Raw genomic sequence first — 17,830 nt, forward strand, 5'->3', positions numbered from 1 at the left:
TGCTGGGCCAGTAGAGCTGGCAAAGGATGTTATGATGTATGCTGTATGTTATCACACTTCACGGGGCAGTAAGAAAGATGATACGTGCATCCAGATAGCAGTGATATGCCAGACTACAATGACATAAATAATAAGGCTAGGCACAAAATTTTTCATTCATCAGTTTATAAAATCACTATTCAGGAGAAGAAAACACACTCAAAACACCAACGAAAAGAAACAGAATGAGTCCATTATCCAACACAGAATTTATTTAGACATGAAAGTCTCAGAAAGAAAAGTCTGAACTTTATTTTATTTGTATTGAGCTCACTGAAATCTCTAATAAATGTTTATCCCACATGAGTTTGAACAAATGCAAATGATTAACATTAGCCTTAATTACATCAATTAAGAATAACTGGAACGAACACTCTGAACAAAATAACAATTACTTTTAATTCAAGCACAGTCTAGGAGCAGAACACAGTTTATAAGTCTGAACCTGCATTTAGATCAATGAGATTATACATATGAACAAACATATTTGTGTGTATGCAAAACTAGGCCCTGAGACATTCAAAATCATGGCACTTGACTTGCTGGATCATTGCTGGTGGAGCACGACATCATGCAAAGCCACAGTAATAGAGTAAATGTTAAATTTGTAACGGTGGAATTAAACTAAAGAAAATTTAGCTTAAATGCCAGTGTATCAAATTCAATAGAAGCACTGCTGTTGTTCCTTGGGTGAAAATATCTCACCATTTGGTTCCGGCACACAAAAAAATGCATGTATATGTATATACACACACAAAAATATGTGTACATAAAATATAGTGCTTTATATATATACATACATAAAATATGTAAAAACTTGGTGTCGTATCTTGAACCACAGCAAAGAGGGTGAGTCAATGGCTTTAGATTTTTGACATGTCCATAGGACTATAGGGATGTCTTCAGTTAAACCATTGCCTAAGAAGCACAATAAGGAAGCAAATACATTAGCTTTCTAAGTGAGAGCAGAACTCTTTGACACTGCTTCTTTCACATCTCCTTACTTTGCAGTTCCAACTCATTGCTGGAAAAAGAAACTCTCATGATGTATTATGTAGACCTTGCCCTCATTATTAGTCCTTTTGGATTTTTATGATTCATCAGCTCTAATGCACAATGATATCTGCACCACTTTGTTCACAAGGAACATTATAAACGATGGATTAATAAAAAGGGAATTTTGTTGGGTTTTTCCCCTTCTTCCCAAAAGAAATATACCTACCAATAGATGAATATACCTATCAAAATGTACTATCCTTTGCTAGCAAGTTAAACTTTCCTGGATTAAAATCTATTATAGTACTATTTCCAAACACCAGATTATCAGAAATTGTGTCATGTTTATTTTTTCTTTTTCTTTGCAGCCTTATGAGGACAAAAAATGTTAAAAAAAAATCTCAAAAAATGCAGAACTCAGGCCCTTGTTCTGAATTCACTGACTCCACAGGACACCTTATGATACTCAGCATCTGTCTCAGTCACACTAATTTCAAAGATATGGCATTCAGATTAAATGAAAAAGTAAAACATTTGCACAGATGGCAATGTTTGCTACCTATCTACAGGCTGACACACTTCATTAACCAAATAATTGCACACATTTCCTTGTGGCAGATGGCCTATCAGAGAAAAACTAGGGCTACCTGTTCCCATTTATGCTCTATATCAAGAAAGTGGAACACTCTTGATGGACCCTCTGGACCATTAAAATCATTATCTCTGTATTTCTTCCGTCTCCAATATTCTGAAAAATTTTCTCTCCACCTTAAAGGTGATGTATCAGAACACTTCCTAAGGGTTGACTTCAGTGAAGTGGAGCTAAGGCAGCAAAGAGGCTGGTATGCAAGGAATAGCCAGAAAGAGAAGCACACAGTAGAGAATGCAAAGGGTAATGGAGGCTAGGAGTCAGGGAGTAGCTCAGATTACCAAACATCTGTGGTGACAAGCACTGATGAGCGCCATCAACAAATGAATGACTGTACTATGTGTACACACCATCTCTGCACAAAAATGTATAAACCAATTATTTTAGTAAATCTTTTATTAATTTCATGTTTTACAGTTAGTAGCTTTACATAATAAACTTCACATTCAACACAATTCACATCCCTGAATAGAGGACAGAAAGCAGTTCTGTTGCTGCAGTTTCCATTCCTTGAAGGAACAGAAAGAAACATTTAAATCAGAGTATCATGACTTGTGCTCAAAGGTATTGTCATTCCCTAGCCTGTGCTCAGAGTCAGAACACTGGCAAGGGTCTTTCCTTTGTCTTGTAGTTCCTGGTAGAAGTAAAAGTAGCAAGTTGCATAAATGGCGGAGGGTGGACTAAATTCCAACTTCATTTCAACTTCAGTCCGCTTGAATGTCATTTCAAACTTGTAACAAGGTTCATATAATCAGTTATTTGAAAGTACAGTTTCCACAGTGGCCTCTGATGTCAGAAGTGAAGGCCTTTGGAAGTATCAGTTTATATGGGTTATTTGGTTGGTCTTCTAAAAAGGAAAAGCACACTGAATTCCATTGCATGTGGAATCATACCTTTTGTCACTGAATTTTATTATGCTTGTCTGAAACTTCATCCTTTGCCTACATCCGAAGACTTTTGTTACCTGTAGTGAAATAAAATCAGAATTCAGCATGTGATAAGGTACATCTTCTTAAAAATGGTTCCTTACTGCAGCATAATCTTCTCACTGTAACATATGCATTTTCCACCATCTGGTTATCCTATCCAGGACAGACCTATATTTCATCTTAGTGGGCTAGCTATGTTCTGTAGGTGTTTAGGCTCTCAGTAAGGCCAAGTGAAAAAGTGATAAAACCTATCCAAAGCTCTCGATAATAAATGTAATTTAAAATGAATTCCCTGAACCCCAAACAGGGATATGTCCTTGGAAGAGTGCAGGAATCTACAGCTGAGTGTTCTTTGTCCTAAGGAAGTACTAGAAGGAGCTTCTGAAGAGTTCAACAGACTTAGATGAAAAGTCTGTTTTCAGGAAGTCACAATAATCACGCTGTCTTTTGGAAAAAGGTAGTGTTGGTTTTCTGGATTTAGTTCCCAATATCTTCTCCTGGGTGTGCTGAGAGCATCCTAAAAGATTAAGGCTTGGAAGAGAATTTGAAAAGATTATCTGAATTTATCTAAGATTTTCAACAGAACTGAAATAATAACTGATGAACTGTACTAGCACTTGAAAAATAACAAAGGATAAGTATGTAATCATTCTGAACATTTTAAACCCTGAGAAGCAGTTGTTGCTGAGAACTGAGCTATAGTGCTTACTTACTTATTTCAATTTCTTCGATCTGCATATGAAATAGGAACCCATGAATGCGAGGAACAGCACAGAACCTGAGATGATTAATGCCATCTGAACCACACCCAGTAACTGGACCCGTCCGGTGACTTTATTTCTGAACATTTCTGCTTTTTTGTCTCCAATAACAGCAGACTGAAATAGTGCAATAAAAATGTCAGTGAAAGGTAAGTAAGTATGCAAAGACCTCACTTGCTGAATATGTTCTTGGCATGTGCACACAGTATCAAAGAATCATAGAATGGCTTGGGTGGGAAGGAACCTCAAAGATTCTCTAATTGTAACGCCCTTGCCACAGCCAAAGTTGCCAAGCACTAGATCAGGCACTAGATCAGGTTACCAAGGCTCTTGTATACCTCCAGGAATTGGGCATCCACAGCCTCTATAGGCACCCTGTTCCAGCACCTCATCACCATCTTAATGAAAAGCTTCCCCTAATCTAAATCTCTCTTCCCCTAATCTAAATACCATCAGTTTAGAACCCTTTCCCCGTATACTATAACTACCTATCTGTGTAAAAAAGTTGATTTCCCCCTTGTTTATAATCTTTCAGAAATTGGAAAGCTGCAGTGAAGTCTCCCCAGAGTCTTCTCATCTCCAGGCTGAACACGTCCAGCTCCCTCAGCCTGTCCTTGTAGGAGAGGTTTTCCAGCCCTCTGATCATCTTTGTGGCCCACCTATGGACCCTCTTCAACAGCTCTTCATCTTTTCTGAGCTGGAGGTCCCAGACCTGGGTACAGTACTCTAAATGGGACCTCATGAGGGCAGGGCAAACGGGAACAATCCCTTCCCTCACCCTTCTGGCCACCCTTCCTTTGAGGCAGCTTGGGGTATATTTGGGCTTCCTGCCTGCAAGCACACACATCCTAGCATATATTTAATTGATCAGTTTCAGGGCATCAAGACAGAAAACATCTTGTTTGTTTGTGCTTTTTTGACAGTGAACGTATGCAGAAGATATACTAACCTCATTTAACCAAAGGATAGGGAAAACATAAGGTTTCTGAACTTTTGATAAAGCCCTGGAATGAGAAAATAGAAGTTACAGAATGTTACCGTTAGCTTGCTGCATTCACCCAGTCTCTACTTAACCATTTCTTCACCTCCACTAACAGTTCTATCTCCCAGACATACTTCTATAGCACAGATTTGGATTGAAAATAATAAGCCTAGAATTAGTAACAATCATTATACATATCAGGAAACTATCTCCTTCTGTCTAGTCTTCCATGTGCAGGCAATCAGAAGAAAGAAATGCTGGACACGCAGACATATCGATGTCCGTCTGAAAATCTGAGGTATTCACCAAAGAGATGTCCAGAAGCTGTACATGTGTACATTTGGACCAATGAAGAGAAGAGAAACAGAAAGAGGACCCTTTACCCTTCTGACAAAATCCAACTAGTGACAAAGAACACATAAATTATCTCTCTCATTGAATTTATTACAGAAAATATATTTTCCTTTCTATTTCATTCTTTACTTGAGTTTTGTAAGGATGTTATTTTTAAGAACAAGTTGCACTGTAAGCTTCTATGGGGAAATCAGATATGTGTCAATATACTTAGGCAGTGCCTTGCATAAGAAGGCTGCTCTTTCACTGAAATTTATATTCTCTGGGAAGTCATGGCTAAAGTTTTTGCAAGACACAGGAAGAACTTTGGTGAAGTTTTCTCATTCCTACTTTTCCCATTTCTACCAGTGTACTTTAACATCAAATGAATAAAAACAAAATAATGAAAAAAATACTTACTCAATTTTTGCTGAAGGCCTCACAAGGAGATTTACTTGCAGTCTTTTGGCAAACTGCAGTGTAAAACCAGTGGTCTGAAAATAGAAAAAAATAAAATAAAAGAGTCCACAATTTTTTTTATTTTTTTTTTTTAAATTGGATGCACAAATGCATAAATTGGATGCAGAAATTGGTGAAAAGTTTTACTTTAATAAGAGATGTAAATTTAATTGGCATAGGGCAGAAAACACTTAGCATCAGAACAAATATATCTTAACAAAGGTCAGATCTTCATCTTTTTTTCACCTCTGTTCTCCAAAAGCCTCATATCAGATTTAGAAAACTTGAGTTGATATATTTATTTCAAATTAAGGGAACAAATCTTGACTGTAGATCTCATTGAAGTTAAGTAGCTTAATGCAAAATGACTATAACATACTTTAGGAAAAAGTCCTGAATTTTACCTTTTCATTCAAATTCAGAGCAAAATAAAATTTTGAAATGTTAGAACTCATCACACAATTCATACAGCATTAGCTCCTGTAAGAATATTAATCACTGGAAAAGAAGTAGAGGTAAAACTGGAGGCAAAGAAAATCAGAATTTTCAGGCTCATTAGTCTGGGAGCTCTGTTGTGTAACTAGAGTCACAGTGATGATACAAGTTCTTTTCTAGAATAAGGCAAATCGCTGCACTTCAGACTTTAGCAGATTTCTTGGAAATAATCTGATATTCATCCATTTATTACAGATAAATTGAAATAGTTATTATACAAAAATTGTTAACTATTGAGACAGTAGCATAAAAGGAACAGGAAAAAAAAATTATAAAGCAGTTTAAAGTTGTAGATAATTTCCAACATGCTTCAAAACTTTGTGGAATTTATTTAATCCTGTATTCTCAGTGAGGAAAAATCAAAGCTTATTTTTCAGACTTTGAATGTCAGAAAAAGACAAAGTTTGGTCTAAATTTCCCCTGCTAAAAGCTTAACACCATTCTGAGCAGAAAAAAAGAAAAGAAGAAAAAAAAAAAAAAAAAAAAAAAAGATCCAAAAATACAGTATTCTCTTGTCCCTTGGGTAAAAGACTAAGTTAGAAATATTAAATATTTGGACTTACGGGCTCTACATCTAGAAATGTCTCATGCTCCTCCTCATTTGGGCTCAGACCTTCAACATCATGCAATATTGAATCACTTGCATGAAGAAAATGTGGAAGAGAGATATACACTGGCCTTCCTATTTGAAATAAATAAATAAAGAAATAAATAAATAAATCAGTTGAATCATTAAGCCCTGTTTCACTGCTCATATTCTGAAGCTATTTTCTATGCATACATGATTTGTTATGCAGACAGAAACAATCCCGAAAAACATCATTAATATCTCCTCTGCCTCCACCAGAATAAATTGAGATTTTTTTTGTGATTCTACTCTCATGATGAGAGTTTGCATGGTGAAATAAGTTGTGGTTACAAATCCTGCTTCTTTGTGTCTATGCTGTGGAGCCTGGAGTGCTCCTAGATCCACACTGAGGTTAGGACCTGTCTCTGTGCCGCCCTATGTTCATGACCTTGTTTCAGTATAAAGCAAGCCTAAATGCAACTCAGACTGCCCACCCTGCACCAAAAGCAGGCTGTGTATATTTTATTTGTACCAATGCAGAATTAAGCCAGTGGTGTCTCTCACTTTATTCATGTGCATATGGTTGTGTACACACCCACACATGTGGGTGTGAATTATCATAAATAAAAGGACTGTGACTTTCTATAGCTTTTATATAGTTCCTATATATAGTTCTATTCCTTTCCTTTATATATGTGTATTCCTGAGAAGTTCAGTAGGCAACCTGCAGTATCATGTCTTTTTCTTCATAGTGCCATTCAAAATAGAGAAATATTATAGCCATCATTTTAGGAAATGAGGCTACAGAAACGGAAAGCTTTCATCGGTAGCCTGTGGAAAATTGTGCAGATAAACACAAACGTCCTGGACCCTAGGGCAAAACTTTAGCTACAGGACACATGCTTTCTGCCCATGTTAGATAGCATGTTTGGCAGTACTGTGTCCCTGCCATACCTGCTTTGCAGGAGCTAATATCTAGGACTCCAGCCAGTGTGCAGTTCTGTGATATGACCTGATCTGTACAGAAGCAATAGTTATCTCCAACATCAATCGGTGATGCAAATGCTTCACGAGGAACTGTGAAACGATACAGTGGAATTCCTTTCACGGTCTTAGTGGTCTGGTAAACTCCATAGATTGATCTGAATATAAAAGAGGAGAAACATAACTTGGTTTGAAAATCTGAATTTTGCCTCTTAAAAGAAAGAAGTACTTCACAGAACCCACGTTCAGCAGTTTGAAAGGGCGTTCCTTGGTAACGAAGATTATTCAGATGTGCTTTCACAAAGGGGTGTACTCACTCACAGGTAAGCACAGTAAGACACAAAAAGGCAGATTAAAATACCAATAAAGAATATATACAAAATGAATAAACTAACAGCTCTTTTTTGCACCCTTTTCTACAGTTGCTATTATAATGAAATGTTTGAATTTTTTTGGACTATGTTAGAGATAGTTACCAATATATATGCTCTTGATTACAGTTTTTTCCTGACCTGATGATAAAGATCTAAGGTTTATGGTGCTGGCAGCATATTGGATATAACCTTACTCCATTGAGTATGAGCCAAAATACCACTTCAAACTGTTTTGCCGATACATTACAAAATAATAAAGAGATATGGTTGGTATGCAGTAATCTAACCAAGGCAGCAACACTTTGTATTGCAGCCAAAGGAAAGAAGGATTCAGGCTCTTGCAACATGGTCAGAAACCTTTTCCATGGCCTTGTTTCATCCCAGACCTCTGGGAGGTTGTTATTGCCCTTCTTTGTTCATTATCTGTGAGAACTACTTGGCCAGAGGTATCTCTCAGATTATGCCCAATTAATATAAAGAATTTTACAATTTCTGCATTATGAGTTTTCTTTCCCATAGCCTGAGAAATATTGTCCAGTTTTAAGATACAATTATGTCACCAAAAAAAAAAAAAAAAAAAAGAACATGTAAAAACACTGATCTTTAAAAGCAAACAATTCACAAAGCATATGATCTACTTTATCCCTTCTTGAAAAGGAAGCAGATGTTTCCAGGCAGCAAAATAAATACTGGGATCGAACCTCCCAAAACAAATACACTCTGATGCCCTTAATATCTCTTTATATTGATTTAAGATATCCCACTGGAGAACTCAGGGACACCAGATAACCATAACAGAAGAAGCATGCTGAAAAGCCATCAGCATGGAATGAATTAAGCAGGTTAGTTTGTTTGTAAATACATAAAATATGTAAAAAATAGACTGTGGGAAAACAATTTTAGTTATCTAGTGGCTGACAGCAATTTCTCTGCACAGATGGTGTTCAGCAAAAATTGTCAAAATGGGCCCAGCCAGTCCCTGCAGAGGGGCAAACTGCCAGATCAGACCACATAGGCTGGTGAGAGGCTATCCTGATCCTAAAAGATCAAGTCTTTGAACCCTGTGGGTTTCAGTGTCTGTAACAACTCATAGCAGTATCTTTCTCTTGAAATAAGCAAAGGCATTCCTGAATTACACACCTATAACTCTCTGAAATGAAACACACCATAAGTAGCTTACTACTTGACACAAGTGAAAGTGGTACAATTAAGCTCATGAGCACAGCTCACACATTAAGTCATGTTTAAGTGAAACAATTATGTGAAACTTCCTCAGCAATCTAAACTCCAGCAGAGATCCCTCCGAAATGAAAGAGCACTGGGTGGCACACACGCATGCACAGCAGGAAGGGGCCAGCGTACCTGCAAATGTCAGAGGAGAAGAAGCGCAGTACCTGGTCCTTCTTAACAAATGGAGGAAATGATGCCCCATCTGTGAAGAAAAATAAAGAACATGTTCATTAATTATCTAGCTCAATGCTCAGATGTTACTTTCCCACAAAAAAAAAAAAAAATTACCCTATCGCCTCATCGTTAGCAACCTTGAAGGTCAGGGTGGACCAGGCTCTGAGCAACCTCATCTACTGGTAGGTGTCTCTGTTCATTGCAGAGAGCTTGGATTAGATGACCTTCAAATTTCCCTTCCAACTCAAGCGATTCCAGCACCAGGAAGTTAATCTCCCCCTGTACTCAGCCCTTCTGAGGCTACATCTTAAATGCTGCGTTCACTTTTGGGCCCTTCGCTACAAGGAAGACACTGAGGCCCCAGAGCATATCTGTAGAAGGGCAACAAAGCTGTGAATTTTCTGGAGCGTAAGTCTTATATGCACCAGATTAGGGAACAGGGAATGTTTGATCTAGAGAACAGAAGGCTCAGGGAGACCTTATTGCCCACTACAATGGCCTGAAAGGAGGTTGTGGTGTGGATGGGGGTCAACATCTTCTCCCAGGTAATGGTGATAGGAAAATAGGAAATGGCCTCAAGTTAGATGTTGGGAAAATAATTCTTCTCCAAAAGAGTGGTTAGACAGTGGAATAGGCTGCCCATGGATGTGGTGAAGTCACTGTTCAAGAAAAATGCAGATGTGGTACTAAGGGACATGTTTCAGTGAGCAACAATGGTGGCAGGTGAGCAGATGGACTAGATGATCCTGGAAGTCTTTACCAACACTGATGATTCTACTATTCACTGATTCTGTGATCATCAAATCCATAAAAAACAGAGGATAAAAATTCCATTTCTACTTAATACAAATCCCAATACATGCTGCCATTTCTTCAGTGTATAGGTAGTCTAAATCTTTCTACAGATGCTTGGTACACTTGGAGTTAAGCTGGCACCTAGTGCTTATAAGAAATGCAGCTTTAGTCTTCAGAAGTGCATATTTAATAAAAAGTTCTGAACATTTTCCACTCAAAACTGCTCAGTTGGAGCAGAAGACGGACAGAGGAAGAGCTTTTTCCTGATATTCCTGATATCTTTCTCCATCTGCCATGAAAAGAGCAGCTTCCCCTTTAGAAGCATACTTCTGTATTGCATGCATCTAGTGTTGAGTAAGAGAAGTCTCACCCATTTTCAAGCAAGGTGTTGTAACGATCTTTTAACTAGTACATTTGTAACTTCTTACCACAACTCAGTTTCTTAGTCAGCAATTCTAACCAAGAAATGGAAAACATCTGTGATATATTTGAATCTAGTTGGCAAGAGCCAGAATGCCAAGTTACACACTGCTGCTTGCCCACTGCTGACAGAAGCACTTTTCCTTAAAGACAGTCCAAGATTGTCCTGGAGACAAACTCTATTGTAAAATCTTGGCAGTGTTGGAATGTTTGAAAATATAGACTCATTTCAAGCCATGTAAGTATGCTTATTTAGTCTTTTTATCTCGTTGTTTACTTTTACTCGGAAAACATGCTGTGCTCTGGTGTGAAAGCTTACAAGATGTAAAAGAATTCTCACTCACATGACATTTAAAACCTGCTGATTCTCTAAACATAACTGTGCAATGGCCTTTGTCAACAAGAAACTCTCCTCACTTTCAAAGGACTAAAGCACTCAGTCCTGTTACCTGAGTGTGTTTATTCCATCAGGTGTGGAGAAAGACAAAGAAAAAGCTAACAGTGGGAAAACAAATGGATTTCATGTTTCACAATAAGAAAGGTAAATTCCAGAACCTAAGAAAACATTGCTTCTAATAAAACTGCTCCCCAGAAGAAGAAATTCCTCCCAGTTCACAGCATTTTGGTAACTCATATTCTTGGGAAGTATTGAAATAATTCAGAATGAACTGCCAAGTTCACTCATTTATACATTAAACCACACTGTGTGTGTATGTGGAGGGAGAGGGGGGGATGGATCAGGGTTAGGGCTAGGATTATTTTTCTTCTTTATCCATTTTCCCTTGCTACTACCGTTGTCACATCAGTTTCACTTCCTATCTCAGGAAAAACTTTTCTGTCCATTCTGGTACATGTAATCTTATTATTCAACAGTGCAAAAGAATATACATTACTAGAAGGAAAATATGCTGTTTTTCAAATGCTATACCAAAGAAAAATAATCTTGCTTATATTGTAACAGGGAGATAGTAGAAATAGTTAGCTAGATCTTTCCTTGTTCTTCTTCCTCATCTACTCTAGCTGAAGTGCATTTAAGTATATATAAAATAGTGTATAAAATAGTGTATGATGATGTATAATATATAATAGAGACACATATATGCATACAGAGTAGCAGCAGTATGTATACATTTGTATTTATATATAGACATTTAATGGGCAGAATATAGGACTCAGAACCCAGGGGACTCAATACCTCAAATATTACAATATTAACTGTATCTTGCAATATTAAGAAATTACTTGAAGTTTCAAAAAGCTTTAATAGACTCACCAGTGCCGTTAACCAAATCACAGTTACCTTCCCAGTAAGAAAGATTCCTTTAACATAAAAAGAAAGTCATGCTTCGTGAATTACACCATGTAAATCATATCAGTATTATGAAGCTTCACTGCTCCGTTATAAGCCTGATTCCTTCGCAATGGCACAGGACAGAAATAAATTCCATTCAGATAAACTATATGATATAGTAGAACAGGATAAATGGGATATATCTATTTAAGTACACAAGGCAGAAGCAACTACTTGTAACAAAGAATCAATAACTGTCTTAAATCCAAGCTCAGAATAACAAATAGCCTGGAGATCAATCAAGCCTCACTTGAATTATTTATGATTTTCTCTTTAACTACAGCTCTTAGTGAGGCATGTTTTTAAAACCACGCCTTGAAAATATGTACATTTTTTCATATATACAACATCACGATACCTTTTGTTTTTATAACTTTCAATTATTGCTGTTTTGCTTATGTCTTCTGTCCCAGTATACACTCTGTAAAGTCCATCAGATGTCCCGTTATACTGTAACAGACACAAGAAGGAATAACAAAAGCACTGTCAGGTTTCTCTTCCTCACAGCAGCCTTAACTTTCATTCACAGAATTATAACTGAGTCATTATCTCCTCTATAGATTCACTTACCGGGTAGAAGACTCCAAGAACTGGATCCAAGGGGAAGGGAACCTTGCTTAGGAAGGGGTCTTTGTATCCCCAGAGTATTTCTTTCACTGTTCTGTTCTGCAGCATGTTTGATTTAGAAGATTTAATCCAGGTATTTAAAAGTAGTTGGATGAAATTGTTTGTATACAGGGCAGGTGCAGCCTACAACAGCAATAAAATTAAGGTTTGGATGAAAAATATAGACTGACTCCAAGAAATCTCTGGCAAAGCTGGTAGGTAATTACAACTCATTGTAAGTTAAATTTTTACTTACAACAGACACTCATTAACAACACAGTTGCTGGATATAAATTAGCATAAAACCAGACAATTTGTCTTCACTGTTCACAGTATCACAGTCTCGTGCGCATTGGAAGGGACCTTAGAGATCATTGAGTCCAACCCCTGGGATTCGAGCCTCCTGTGTAGCGGAGCGGCACTTCTACCACCTGCGCCACAGGGGGTATTCGAACCCGGGCCTCTGGTGTTGCAAAGCAGCGTTCTTAACCACTGCGCCACCAGAGGCACACAAGTTTCACAAGATTATCCTTAAACTCTTTGAACTTCAAGTGCCAGTGCATATTACATAGACTGTACCACTTCTGGATTTGCTACCCATTGTGTCCACACGTCACATACACTGGCTTTTTGTTGGCTGTGGTTTAAACTTAAGATGGTGATGAAATTATGCTATCAACAGTATGACCGCAACCTGCATAAACACAATCAACTGCTGAAGTACCATTATTTTTTACTCAGAAAGTATGCATTTCTGCCCTGAAAGAATACATTTCTGAAAGTAACACATCCTTTCTGGAAAGTTTTAACCCTACATAACAGATGAACTTATTCCAATGAAGAATGATGTGGTATTTTACCAGCAGTAATTGCAACCATTTTTTCCCAGAAGCATATACAAATTCCTAAATCCATCAGAAAGCTTGTGGAAAACAAGTAGAAACAATCTAGGTTGGTTCCTGTGGTGAATCAGGAAATGGTGACAATTTTGACAAGTAAATCATAGAATCATAGAATGGTTTGGGTTGAAAGGGACATTTAAGACCATGCAGTTCCAACCCCCTGCTATAGGCAGGGAGACCTCCCTCTAGACCAGGTTGCTCACAGCCCCATCCATCCTAGCCTTGAACACTTCCAGGGTGGGGGCATCCACAGCCTCACCGGGCAACCTGTTCCAGTGTCTCACCATCCTCACACTAAATAATTTCTTCCTAATATCAAGTCTAAATCTATCCTCTTCCAGTTTAAAACCATTTCTGCTTGTCCTGTCATTACACATTCTTATGAAAAGTTCCTCCCCAGCTTTCCTGTAGGCCCCCTTCTGGCAATGGAAGGCCACTATAAGGTCCTGAAGTTTTCCCCAGGATGAATCTGTGTAAAAAAAATGATCTCTCTTTGAGCAAGCTCAGCCTAAGCTCTATAGGATCTTTCTATATTCAGTGCTACACAGATGGCAATGGAAGAGTCACAGCCAGTCTCTTTTGCTTTTATTTTTTTTAAATCTCCCTTAACCCACAAATCTTTCATTCTCTAAATTCAAACTCAGAGCAAGCAGCAAGAATGGATATAGAAAGATTATGAGATAGAGATGTGGATTCAATTCTTCTCATAGTTAAGCATGAAAAACACCTCCCTTGATTTTTTAGTCAGTATTTTCACCACAAGGTCTCTACTAAACTGTCATTGGAGCTAGGCAGGGCCTCTGTGGAAATTTAGACTTATCTCAGTTTTGTTCTGAACACAAAAATGGAGCTTGAGTAATCTGCCCTGACATGGCTACTTACAGACAGGAGCCTATGTTTAGATTCATAGAGCTACATGGTTCAAAATGTGGGAAATTAGCAGTGTTTGTGAATGCCATGGCATGAAGGACTTTGATTCACCAAAACAAAAACAGCTCTATGAAAGGAAGATGCTAGTTCAGATTAGGACATAGACAATTGGCCATTATTACTTGTTTATACCAATCAACTCTTCATTCTAACACTAGCACCCACTCTCTCTCGCAGCTGTGCTGAAAACTATCATGCAGGTACCACAGTGTCATAAGGAGACAATCCGGTGACACAGTCAGGGCTGATAATAACTCTTTACCACACAAAACTTGCATAGAAGGATGTTTTTTGTTGTATTCTCTCCAAGCTGGTGACTTTCCTTTCATTGGCAAGAACAAGTCAGTATTCTTTTATAGTTGAAATTACCCTGGGCATATAAGGAAATCTTAATGTAAAGGCAAAATATCTTTGGAATGTGCATTATTAATGCTAAATTCTCTTCTTTTTCCTCCAGTATCTCTACATTTAAATGTGGATATTATGGATTCATTTCTTGACTTACAACAACAGCGAGGTTGAGGCACGTGATGGTGTCATTTTCTGTCCCAACAGACATATCAGGTTCAAAACGAGCAGCGTTAGGCAACATGTAAGATATTGTGCCATTAGAGTTTTCTGTGATATTTTCTTTGGGTAAATATCGCACCCTTGAAATACAAAGTAAAAAGAATATTTTAAAACATGATTTTTGCATCAACATATAATCAGACCTGACTGAATTTTTTTTGAAAAGTTTTGAAAATGAATGTTCACCATTTTACAACCACTAAAAAGATTCTAAACTTTCATTTGAATATTTATAAATATGTATTTCTCTTGTAAACATTTCCTTAATGCCTAATGCATTTTTGCTTGACACTAAAATACGAACAAAATAATCCTGGCTCTGTCTCAACTCTTTATGGCTCCATCTTCTTGCTGACCCCTCTGTGAGGGTGGCATCCAGCATGATTTGTATAGGTTAGCCTACACCGTGGGACCATGAAGTTCATACTGGCTTCATTCTGGAATGCATTCATGATCCATCAGATCTTACAGCTTGGATGTGGAGGGACCAGAAATTTCAGAGCACACTTACTTACTGTACAGATGCAACCAGTGCAGGTGGACTACACCTCCCAAGCAGCTGGATTGTTTCTCAGGAATGGTTTGAGTGCATGCTACTTTAATTAAAGGCCTACTGTGTAAAGTAGCTATCTAGAAGTTAGGAGGTTTGTTTCTAATGTCACATATATCTGGAAACAAAAGACTTAAAGTTTTCCACTTCCAAAGAGAATCCTGGGGATAACTACCATATCAAGATCAGTCGTTCTACTTTGCAATTAGAAATTAAAAATTCTAAGGGAGACTGAGAAAGGGACACAGTGTTCCAGACATTCAAGTAGACTGATTTCTCTGATCATGGGATGTATCTTTCACTTCATAGGTGAGCATGAGTGCAGCAGTGAGAATAGTAATGAACATCATTTCTTAAATAGCTTTATCTACACATTAGGTAAAGACCTACTCCTGAGAGGATACGAACACCCACAAAATGTCTGTTTTCTGAGAACTCTTCAGCAGCAGTATTTTTTAACTGTTTAGTTCCTAACCCCTATGTGAACATTTCCTGTGTCATCTGTATGAACCAGGTAATGTATTCCCAGGTAACGTATGCGCCAAGATATTCCAATGAGAAATTAAATCTATTAGGCACTTAAGCACCTCACCTGTAGATGCTGCAGTCCAAAACCATTAGGCAAATATTTTATACACCCCCAAAGAATATTACAGTAAGAGTGCTAGTAACAGGTGGGCACTAACTGAGTATAATGATTTAGGAAGCATCATCTGGTCCTATGTAAACTTCAGACTTAAAATCAAGCAAAACTATAATTAAAATCTTTCCTGAAAGAGGGTGGAGTGTTGCATTCTGCTCTTAGCTAGTGTGATAAATAAATAAATAAAGTTTTTTAGAGAGAAATTTGCGAATGAAAAATGTATACATTAAAAATAAATCATAGAAGTTCAATAAAACAAGACACTTTATTAAAATAAGTGTTTGATAACATACTTATTGCTGATAAGACAGTCTCTCATTTTCAAGGCATATTTCTCTAAGAGGTGGGCAAACACTGAAAAGCTACAAATGCATCATGCCTATGTGTTTTTATGGTAAACACCTCCCCACTTGGCAGTCATTTTTCACAAACACAAATAGCTTCATACCTGGATACCTACTTAGTATTCTTTTTCCAGATGTGAAACACAGTACAGAGAGTGCTTGTGATTGCTTTGCAAAGCTGCAAATGTTCAGGCATCTTTTACAGTTCTGACTAAAATAGGATTCTGGGCTTTCCAGAACCATTTTTAACTCAGCAGAATTTTCTCTAACAGAACTTCTGATATGATATGTATATCATTGATCTGGGGACTCTGCTTACCTGTATGTATAAGGTCCTCTTTGTTCAAGTTTTGGACGTGCTCCCAACGTCAAAACCTCTGATGGATTTTCCACATTAAAGATCCAAAACTGCCTGTAAACAGAGCTTCCAGGCACAAGCCAATTATCATATGCTATGGTACCATTTGAAATGACTGCTTCCTAAAAGGGAAAAAAACAGTTAAGATTAGCAAAAAAAACAAAACAAACAAACAAACAAACAGAAGACTGACAAGCAGTGTTTACTTTCCAAGTAACTATAGAAGGTTCCCAAGAAAACAGAAAAAAAGCTGCTGTATCATCAAGGAAAGGCATATAGCACACACACGTTTGGGCAACATGTGAAGGCAGACTGACAAAGCTAAGTCCCTCTAAAATCGGTGAGCACAAAGCTGATACAATTACTACTGTAGCCTGTAGAAAGCTTTCCTACTGCTGCGGGTGCGCTTCACCGTAGTTTCCACTCTCCAAGTCCACTGATGATCTGTAAGAAGAAAGTCTTTGAACATCTGAATCTTATCCAACTGTTTTCAAAGTCCATAAACTACTTTTTATATATTTGCCAATATCCCATGGGAGAAGATAAGCACTATCTCTGATAACAGCACTGACATATGCACTAAGTCATTTTACAGGCAGGGAAAGTGAATAATGCTCATGTAGGGCAATTTTATTTATTTATTTATTTATTTATTTATTTATTTATTTTGTCGGCAAATTCTTGTGACTGAGACTGACACATTCTATGAAACCTCTCTGTTTCATTAGGGAGGTTTCCTAGGTTCGGAAGATGAGAACAGAATAGAAATATAAGGAAAAGGCAGGACATCGGGAATAGTTCTGGAAAGACCATCAGCTTTTTGTGTGTAGCACTCAGTCCTACTATGATAAATGCATATTGAGTACTGAAAAGTGAAAATAAGAGTTTGAAGGTATGTTTCCCATACTGACGGGTATATCTGCACTATCTGTTCTACATTAGACTTCTTTCTATGCAATTTTCAAAAAAACCCAGAATAATGGATTTTTGTAAATCCATTGGAGGTAAAAAGAAATGGCTTTGCAATAGGAAGAAAAATCTAATCAGCCTATCTCCAACCTATAGTGTGCTTTCTAGCTGAGTTGTGCAATATTGTTAATTTTTAGAGTTCACAAGGCTACAGAAAAGAAAAAAAAAAAAAAAAAAAATTGGAATCTTCCAGAAAGTTATGAAGCAAGAAAAGACAATTTAAATTACGATTTAAATTTTCTAGATTTTCTTTCTATCTTCATTTTCTGATTCTAGAGTTTGTTTAGCAAATACCATACAAAAGGGAAGAGTACTAATTAAGAACTGCTGTTTCACAAATCAATGTGACATCTTGGAGAACTCCTGACACAGACCATGTTTTGCCTGAGGAAAGGCTGTTTCTATAGTGGAGCTGCAAA

The 17,830-nt window shown here is 37.4% G+C and overlaps 1 protein-coding gene across 5 annotated transcripts in view; it reads right to left on the reverse strand.

Moving 5' to 3' along the window:
* Positions 1 to 229: 229 nt before the first annotated feature.
* Positions 230 to 17,830, reverse strand: part of CD36 (CD36 molecule (CD36 blood group)) — a 39,274-nt gene continuing 21,673 nt past the window's right edge. For all 5 annotated transcript variants that reach the window (XM_032442274.2, XM_015877598.3, XM_085554667.1 and 2 more), the window contains 12 exons: positions 16,404 to 16,564; positions 14,483 to 14,627; positions 12,110 to 12,289; positions 11,898 to 11,989; positions 11,462 to 11,508; positions 8,932 to 9,001; positions 7,166 to 7,353; positions 6,207 to 6,325; positions 5,110 to 5,183; positions 4,324 to 4,378; positions 3,327 to 3,491; positions 230 to 2,648 (listed from right to left, as the gene is read on the reverse strand). In XM_032442274.2, the coding sequence (XP_032298165.2) occupies positions 3,327 to 3,491; positions 4,324 to 4,378; positions 5,110 to 5,183; positions 6,207 to 6,325; positions 7,166 to 7,353; positions 8,932 to 9,001; positions 11,462 to 11,508; positions 11,898 to 11,989; positions 12,110 to 12,289; positions 14,483 to 14,627; positions 16,404 to 16,564 (1,296 nt within the window). In that variant the 3' untranslated portion in view covers positions 230 to 2,648. The remainder of the gene's footprint in view (positions 2,649 to 3,326; positions 3,492 to 4,323; positions 4,379 to 5,109; positions 5,184 to 6,206; positions 6,326 to 7,165; positions 7,354 to 8,931; positions 9,002 to 11,461; positions 11,509 to 11,897; positions 11,990 to 12,109; positions 12,290 to 14,482; positions 14,628 to 16,403; positions 16,565 to 17,830) is intronic.

This window comes from Coturnix japonica, chromosome 1, assembly GCF_054131305.1.
Source record: "Coturnix japonica strain WE chromosome 1, WE-NBRP24, whole genome shotgun sequence".
NCBI classification, from domain to species: Eukaryota; Metazoa; Chordata; class Aves; order Galliformes; family Phasianidae; genus Coturnix; species Coturnix japonica.